At 42.3% G+C, this 9,314-nt stretch overlaps 1 protein-coding gene across 4 annotated transcripts in view; it reads left to right on the forward strand.

Moving 5' to 3' along the window:
- The window catches only part of CCDC25 (coiled-coil domain containing 25), a 34,320-nt gene extending 25,214 nt beyond the window's left edge, over positions 1 to 9,106 (forward strand). For 3 of the 4 annotated variants that reach the window (XM_043890913.1, XM_043890914.1, XM_043890915.1), the window contains 2 exons: positions 1,838 to 1,883; positions 5,864 to 9,106. In XM_043890913.1, coding sequence (XP_043746848.1) covers positions 1,838 to 1,883; positions 5,864 to 5,893 — 76 coding nt within the window. In that variant the 3' untranslated portion in view covers positions 5,894 to 9,106. The remainder of the gene's footprint in view (positions 1 to 1,837; positions 1,884 to 5,863) is intronic. The other variant, XM_043890916.1, reaches the window with a different exon arrangement.
- The last annotated feature ends 208 nt before the right edge of the window (positions 9,107 to 9,314 follow it).

The raw sequence follows: 9,314 nt of genomic DNA on the forward strand, positions 1-9,314 counted from the left end.
AGTTGAGTTCAGTTCAGTTGCTCAGCTGTGTCTGACTCTTTGTGACCCCATGAGTCACAGCATGCCAGGCCTCCCTGTCCATCACCAACTCCTGGAGTTTACTCAAACTCATGTCCATCGAGTCAGTGATGCCATCCAGCCATCTCATCCTCTGTCGTCCCCTTCTCCTCCTGCCCCCAATCCCTCCCAGCATCAGGGTCTGTTCCAGTGAGTCAACTCTTCTCATGAGGTGGCCAAAGTATTGGAGTTTCATCTTCAGCATCAGTCCTTCCAGTGAACACCCAGGACTGATCTCCTTCAGGATGGACTGGTTGGATCTCCTTGCAGTCCAAGGGACTCTCAAGAGTCTTCTCCAACACCACAGTTCAAAAGCATCAATTGTTCGGCACTCAGCTTTCTTCACAGTCCAACTCTCACATCCATACATGACCACTGGAAAAAGCATAGGCTTGACTAGACGGACCTTTCTTGGCAAAGTAATGTCTGCTTTTTAATATGCTATCTAAGTTGGTCATAAGTTTCCTTCCAAGGAGTAACCATCTTTTAATTTCATGGCTGCAATCACCATCTGCAGTGATTTTGGAGCCCAAGAAAAATAAAGTCTGACACTGCTTCCACTGTTTCCTCATCTGTTTCCCATGAAGTGATGGGACCAGATGCCATGATCTTAGTTTTCTGAAAACTAACTTAAAGTTGAGCTTTAAGCCAACTTATTCACTCTCCTCTTTCACTGTCATCAAGAGGCTCTTTAGTTCCTCTTCACTTTCTGCCATAAGGGTGGTGTCATCTGCATATCTGAGGTGATTGATATTTCTCCCGGCAATCTTGATTCCAGCTTGTGCTTCTTTCAGCCCAGCGTTTCTCATGATGTACTCTGCATATAAGTTAAATAAGCAGGGTGACAATATACAGCCTTGACATACTCCTTTCCCTATTTGGAACCAGTCTGTTGGTCCATGTCCAGTTCTAACTGTTGCTTCCTGACCTGCATATAGGTTTCTCAAGAGGTGGGTCAGGTGGTCTGGTATTCCCATCTCTTTCAGAATTTTCCACAGTTTATTGTGATCCATACAGTCAAAGGCTTTGGCATAGTTGATAAAGCAGAAATAGATGTTTTTCTGGAACTCTCTTGCTTTTTTGATGATCCAGCGGATGTTGGCAATTTGATCTCTGGTTCCTCTGCCTTTTCTAAAACCAGCTTGAACATCTGGAAGTTCACGGTTCACATATTGCTGAAGCCTGGCTTGGAGAATTTTGAGCATTACTTTACTAGCGTATGAGATGTGTGCAATTGTGCGGTAGTTTGAGCATTCTTTGGGATTGGAATGAAAACAGACCTTTTCCAGTCCTGTGGCCATTGTTGAGTTTTGCAAATTTGCTGGCATGTTGAGTGCAGCACTTTCACAGCATCATCTTTCAGGGTTTGAAATAGGTCAGCTGAAATTCCATCACCTCCACTAGCTTTGTTTGTAGTGATTAACATTGAAATCTAGCTCACAGTGTAAACATTGAAACTGGAAGGAATAAGCAGAAATCAGAAAAGGGGTCAATAGAGGAGAAGTGTGTAACAGATCAGAAAAGACCAAGGATAGGACTTGTCTACCTAAGGTGGGGATGTTTCAGAGTTGGCAGCTTCAGAGATCAGAGTTGAAGCCCACAGTTCAGGTGATTGAAGTTAGAAAAGAATAAGACCCAGGTGAGATGACAAGTCACAGCAGAGATGCTGTTTTCTTCAGAAGGCCCTCAGCATTGCTAGATACTTGGTTCATGAAATACTTGCCAGCCAGAAAATCTTACTTAAAATATTTTTTTTGTTTGTTTGTTTTTCTTCTTCTAGGAGCTATTCGTCACTAATGAAAGTTGAGAATATGTCTTCAAATCAGGTACATTCAAGTTATTCACTCTAATTTTGTGCCTTGAAATAACTCACCAAGTTTGTAACGATTGAGTTTCTGGCCAGTGTTGGTTGACATCTCGCGGATGGCTTGACAGTGGTTTGGCAATGATTGAACACTCAGGTGGATTCTGTTAGACACTGCCCACTTTCCCTGTGGTCTTTGCCCCATGTTTGTTTTCAAGAACTTTTTCATTCCCTGTTTCCCTCTTTTCCGGCAGGCATGCCAAAAGTGCCTTTATTTATTAATGTTCTATAGTAATGTGACTGCAGATTCTATGTTTTAATTGAGCGAGGACAAAATTATCACCTTCAGTTAAATTAAATGAAAGATCTTAACTGTAGTCTAAGTACCAAACATTGGTTGTCTTCGTGTTCCTGAGGACCTAAGATAAAGAGAGATGGTGATTCACGTTATAGTGTAGAAGGGGTCATCTTAGCATCAGCAAGCACATCATTATTTTATTGGAACCGTGGCAGGGACTTACTGTCCACAAGTGCTGTCTTGCCCAAAATTTATTTTGAAGTGGCTGGAGATAGCGTAGTTAGGCCATTATTAAACAGTCTGTGCAAAAAAACCGAAATTAGACAGGTATATTTGCTGCTATGTTGCATGTTTATAGTATAGCATATGATGCTTTAGATGTGTTGTCCAGTGCACTGGGCACTCTTTGCATGTGGCTATTTAAATTACATTTTTTTAAAAAATGACATTTAATTTGATTTAGTTTAAAAATTCAGTGTCTCAGTCACACTCACCACGTGTGTCTCGTGGCTGTGCTGCTGGATGGTGCAGAGGCAGGTCATTTCCATCACAGCAAAAAATACTGTTAAGCAACACTGCTTTAGATGCTTAGAAATAACAGAACTTAGGTTTCCTTAAAGGTCACCTCGCCAAACCCCATATTCAGTGTGTGAATTGTAATTATTAATAGGATTTTGCACCTTGTTCGTCTGTAAATGAATGTCCTTCTAAAAATTGATAAGAACAGTATTCTTATTCCTGTCCCTTTGGAGAACTAAAGTTACGGGGCTCCTTCATGAGTCAGAGATGTACCTTTATAATTTATTCGTGAAAAATTCCAGAGTAGTATTCGGTAATTAAATAGAAACTTGACTTTGAAGTTCTGAGGCTTAAACCATCTGTTTAATTGGATAAGACTAATAAAGTTACTTAACCTCTCCGAGGGACAATTCATCAGTACTAAAGAGAGACATGTTATCTCATGGGGTTGTTCTAGAATTTAAACAAAGTCATGTGTGTGAAAGTTCCTCCTTGATTTAGACACTCTATGAATATAAATGGTCATTATTATTTCTTATCCATATTGTCTTTGGTTGTTATTTATCCACAGAGCATCAGTATCAAGAGATGAGGTGTATTTAATCCCTTCTGGAAACTACTCTGAGAAAACAGTATAACAGTTGAGCAGAAGTTGTTAACATAAACCAGGTCTGATGTCTTTGCTGTGGTTGTTGTTGCTATTGAAGTTTTCTATTATTTAGAGACAACTTCCCAGCAGAAATCTGGCATGTATATTGTGTTATGACCTTAGCCATTTTCATTATGGATTTTCAAAGTTTGGATGTTGTTTTGGAATTAAGAAACACACCATATACACACACAAATATACATCTGTGTACAGACACTACCCAATTAGTGACATGTTAAAAGTTCCAGGATTAGAAAGTCAGGTTTGTAGACCAAAGGATTGTTGACCTTCCTGCCTTTCCCCTCCTTCTGTCACTGCTGCTGCTGTTCCCAAGGCCCATGTTGGAACCAGGTGCAAATTTCCGAGGAAGTTCTGTGCTGGGTGTTTCTGTTCTGTCACAGTGCAAGGACTCATATAGCTCATCCTCCTTCTTCAAAAGAATGGACTTTCATTCTTGTAACCATCTTCTGTTAAGGCGACACAGAAATTTTTTAATCCACAGCTTGGTCAGTTATTTTCAGCCAAAGACTGGTGTTTACCTAAGACACAACTTAATTTTTAACTTAGCTTACACAAGTTCATCAGGAAAAATATTAGTCTTCCACCCTGAGGTTGGTTTTAATTTTGAATTTTTGCTTTCCTGTTTAGAATAATTTTCTTCCATCTAGCATTTCTTTCTAATTTCTAAATTTGGTATCAGGAACCATGAACCGTTTCTTGTGATGTTTTATTTGCTTATCACTTTCTAAGTGGATGACGAGAACCCTGCTTTGCTGCACTGAAAAGCATGTTGACTCTTGTTTAGTTGCTAAATCGTGTCTGACTCTTTTTGACCCCATGGACTATAGCCCACCAGGCTGCTCTGCCTATGTCATTTCCCAGGTAAGAATGCTGGAGTAGGTGGCCATTCCCTTCTCCAGGGAATCTGCCCCCAAAATATTTTGACTCTTAAAGGGAATCTAAAATACAGAAATTGTCCAAATCACGTCTTGGATTGCAGCTATACATTTAAAAGTTACTGTAATCCCAAAAAAGCATAGATCCCCAGACACATGGGAACTTGCAGATCTAACTCATAGGTTTTGTAGGGAGTAATTCACTTTGATTGGCATCAAGCCACATTATCTTAGTGAGTTTTGGGGACACAAACATCCTCGGTGTTTGGGATCTCAAGCTGACCTTCAGAAGCATAGGATGACTCTGAACATCTCTGACACAATTATTCCAGTGTAGAACTCTTGGGCAGTCAGAGTTTGCATGCGTGGATAGACTACAAACAGTAGTTTGCATTTTGTACAATTATCCAAGGCATTTCCACTGTGGCCTCAATTCGTTGTGCTAATTGAAGAGAAGCACAGAGAAGCCCGCTGAATGGAAATCAAGCCAGATTTCCCAGAAAGCACTGTTTTCTACTTTCTCCCCTGCTTCCCTGCCCATCTTTAACACAAGCTATTAAGGAGAAAAGCATGTCGCATACCTGTAAGCCGAAGTCCCCTCCCTCTCTATCAAGGCAGGTATAAAGCATGGGAAAGAGAGAGACGCCAGAACAATGTTGTGTTCAGTTTACGACATTTTCAGGCAAATGTACCAGAACTCACAGTATTATTGAATGTTGGCGTCCAGAGCAGTTGTCTTAGGGTATGCAGTAGCTCAGAAGGGAACTTCACAGTGAAAGTCGCTCGGCTGTGTCCAACTCTTTGCGATGCTCTGGACTTTATGGAGCCGTCAGACTTCTCTGTCCATAGAATTCCCCAGACGAGAACACTGGAGTGGGTTGCCATTCCCTTCTCCAAGGGATCTTCCCGACTCAGGGATCGAACCCGGGCCTCCTGCATTATTGCAGGCAGATTCTTTCCCGTCTGAGCCACCAGGGAAGCCCAGAAAGGAGCTTCGGGGTTCGCTTCTGTGCTTGGTCTCCGGGCTTGTTTATACACAATAAAGTCAGTCCTTACACAGATACCACTGCCATGTGAGGATTTTTTTTTTTTCCTAATCAAAAACTTGGTAAGCCAGCTAACTTGGTAACTAGCCTGTAGCTTCTGGATGACTTTTTCTATTAAAAAAAAAGAAGCCACCTTGTGAAATAACAAATACATGATACCCCCAAGGCTCAAAATAATGGAATTTAGATCAAAAATATTTGTGCATATTTATAGCTTTGTTGGCATTAAAGCATCGAGGCAGTATTTGTTTTGTTTCATATTGTGGTCTGTTTGTTGAAGGAGTCCTGTTTTCCACACCCTATAGTAAGTCGCTGGGCCTCACTTCACAGTTTGGGACCCACTGGTCTCTCATTGCTGGGCAACCCAGGCCATGTAGTGATGACACCTTAGAGAACACAACTGCTGTTGTCGCCATTCTAAACAACTAACAATTTAACATGGAGGAGAAGTGACTGAAGTTAATCATTTTACTTTTTAATTGAATTCTATGGTTCATCGTAAGGAAGCTTGTTCCTTAATACTGACATGAAAGTTTTTATACTGAGTTACTTATTTTGGAGGCTTTTATGGTTTCACTGTTTTGTCTCCTACAGGATGGCAATGATTCAGACGAATTCATGTGAATGGAGAAAAGGACCTTTTAAAGATGTGAATTTGGGGCAGTGTGCAGAAGTTTTCATTTCATCTATGTTCTGAGTCATAAAAAAACAACCAACCAAAATTCTGCCTTCATAATGTTCTACAAATATTATCAACTTTGGAGTTTAAAAAAAGTGTTCCCTTTTTTGCTGTCAGAAAAGGATCAGATGAATATATATATGTATATATAAATGTGTATACAGTATAGTTGGACTTTAAGACAGCATATAACTTTAGGAAAGTGAAAATATTTTTGCCAGAACATGCCTTGGAACCTCACGAAAGTTGGCCGCCCCTGTTCTTGGAATAGACTCTAGAACGAACCAACTCTGGAAAGTATTTCTATTACTGCAGTCTGTCCTGAAAACAGATGTCTTGAAAAGCTCCTCATATTCTTAAAATAGTCTCAGTTCTGTTAAGAAGAACATGTTGATGAGCAATATAAGCGAATGTTCCTCTCACCCCTGACTTCCTGATTAAGGAAAAAAAAAAAAAAGATATGGGTTTTGAAAGTGATTGTGATATTTTCAGAAGATAACTGGCTTCAGTGGTCATGTCCCATAGTACCATCCGAGTTTGTTAATGGATCTGCCCTCATCTCTCAGCTTCTCCAAGCTTCCACCTGCTACATCCTTCCTTTTCCCATTGAGAGCCTCCACGCAGGCACCATTAGACTTAAGAAAAAGAATAGTCGGTGTTAATCAGGGTTGGGCCTTAGGGCAGTTTTTACCTGAGCCCCAAATTGTATATTACAGCTTCCGGCTCCAGAGTCATTTCTCAGCATTGAGGGAAGAAACAGGAAGGAGTGCTTTGTGAATTCCTCTGAAGATGTAGGTTACCTGATTTCTGTCTTGGGATGTAGCATAAATCCCAAGTCTATGGTTTAGAAAGACTTAGGCATTTCACTTGCCAGCCGAGTAGTTTGTTATTTACTTTGAAATAATATTTATTTTGAGTGGTAATCCCGGAGTTCAGATTCCTCAGTTGTTGACTCAGTAACTTAATAGGTAACAGTCCTGCTCATCTGAACCACCTGCCTTCCAGGGTGATTCTGAATAGAAGAGCGATCTCTATGACAACCTGTAAGGCAACCGCTATGGAAAGAGACAAAACAAAGAAGAGGAAAGACCCGAAGTCTGTGGGTCAGAAGGCAGAGAGGTTCACACTTTAACCACACCCGGAAGTCTTCACCTCTGTTCCAACCCAGCAAAAGCGCCTCCTCCAACAGATATTCCACCTCTAATAGTACTTTGGAACAGAGGGTTAAACGACAAGACTTCAGCGTTTCTGTTTATCCCGAGTTGGTGTGTGGGGTTGAACTGGAAAATGTCTTGGGCCAAATTTTGAGAGAGGGTGCAGAAGATGACTGCATAGATTAGTGATTATCTGTGTATATATGTCTCATGATAGCCTGGAATTCTGTGAGTTGGAAATGTAACAATAAAGACTCATGTTTTATTTGGGAGGACACTAATCTATAACTTCTTAGAATATGCTTGTTAGTTCCCTCCCCAAGCTGGTTCTTAGGGTGATCAGGCTGTGAGACCCTTCCCTGTCATGTGGGCTTAATCTGACAGGTTCTACAGGGGTGAGCTTCCTCCCTCACTGACAGATGTCTGTCCCACATGCCCATGGGGTCCAGAGTGGACGACCTTTCTCAGATACCTTCTTGATTGAGTGTAATTCAGCAACTGTGCTTCTGCAGTCAGATAGCCCTCCCACCTGGTTACTGTAAATGAACTGCTGGAGATGTCTAGAGTGGGGAGACCACCTCTGGTATTGGCCTGTGTAACCTCATCTCTCTGCCCCACGTTACAGCATATACAGGGAGAACTTTGGAAGAATACAGCTGTTTTTACTGTAGTGTGAGAGATCCTGGGGTCCACATGGTAAACTCTTAGCTGACACTGGTTTCAAATCCCTGGCCCTCGACCCTTTGCAGCTGCTCTTTGCTGACCGCCCCCCTTCCCTCTCTTTCTGTGTGATAGGCCGGGTTTTTGACCAGCTCCCCTGGCCCCAGAGGAAGCATCCTCCTTTTCTTCTGAGAACATTGGCTCAGTGCCAACAGGTCAAACTGTTGGCATTTAAGTAATCTCATTTCTGGCTATTGGCATGTTTCCTCAACTTTTTATAGGGAAATTCCAGATTGTTGGCATTTTTATGAGCTGTGCCCTTGATCAAATCACACAGCATGAGCGTTTCTCTTTCCCACTTCGCCTCCAGTTTCCCCACTCTGATCTGTGTGCAGGTGAGGGTCACCTGATGGTTTACTTAACAAACTGTCGTATTCCTGTAGGTTGAGAATTTACTTCTTATCCACCTTTTTTGACCCGGAGTCACAGTCTTTTGAGCAAGGGAAGTTTGTCACAGTGTGTGGGGTAGAACAGACTTTAGGAAGTTTACCAAAACAGGGACGGTTTTGACCTTTGCTAGTAGGCGCTCAGCTGTGGTGGAGCCCCTTCAGCATCTGTTTTTGCTGCTGTGCTGTGTTGAACATCGTCTAAAGCCCCGATTTTGGTGAACCTTTGCACTGTTCACTGCCAGTGGTCCCCCAGCTTGGGAAGGAAGGTGTGAGGCACACAGGTAGCAAGATTAGAGAGGAAAGAAGGCTCTGACCTCTTGTTTAAGACCAAAGCTGTTCCTCCCACATTTGTATCCATCAGAGACGGGAAGCTCTCGTCTTCCAGGCCGGAACAGGTTATGGGAAAAACTGAGCAGGATGGAGAAAGGGAACACTTTCCAATTTTTCCTGACTTGTGGTCTTGAGGCCTGCTTTTCTCTGTTTGATTTGAAGGACAGCGTGGTGAATAATAAATCCCACACTCAGATTGATCACAGTAGAGAGTGGGCAGCATCTTGATTCTGAAGTAGGCTGGGAAACAGTCCAGCTGTACTCAGCAGTGTAAAATTAGAAACTTCAGTTCCAAGCCAAATGTCCATCTCGGCCCATCTAACTCCAGGGAGCGTGTGAGAGCTGGGAAATGAGGATAGCACATCCAGTACCCCAGCAGGCCACCGTTCAAGGTGGGCTTCGTGAGCGCTCTTTCCTGCCTGGCGCACGTGGGCCCAGCAAAGGGCAAGTGACTTGTGTGCATTACGTCGTTTCACATTGAGTATGAACGATGCCACCCATATACTCGTCATGTTCTGGATGAGTGACATATAAAATAGAATAAAAGCTTATAGTTTGAGAAGAACCAAGTGTGCGTGTGGGCTTTCATTTCCTGCTTCATGACGCAATCTCATTGATGGGCTGTGTGAACTTACTTTAGGCAAGTAGGAAGGAGGTTCTTGGTTACATGGGATGATGCCCTTCGAACAGTCAGTTTTGCTCTTTAGCAGGAAGAAAAGAACAGCTTAGAGCAAAGGGGAGATGCCCAGGGATTTCAGGGAGAGAACTGAAGC

This window comes from Cervus elaphus, chromosome 29 (assembly GCF_910594005.1).
Source record: "Cervus elaphus chromosome 29, mCerEla1.1, whole genome shotgun sequence".
Taxonomy (NCBI): domain Eukaryota; kingdom Metazoa; phylum Chordata; class Mammalia; order Artiodactyla; family Cervidae; genus Cervus; species Cervus elaphus.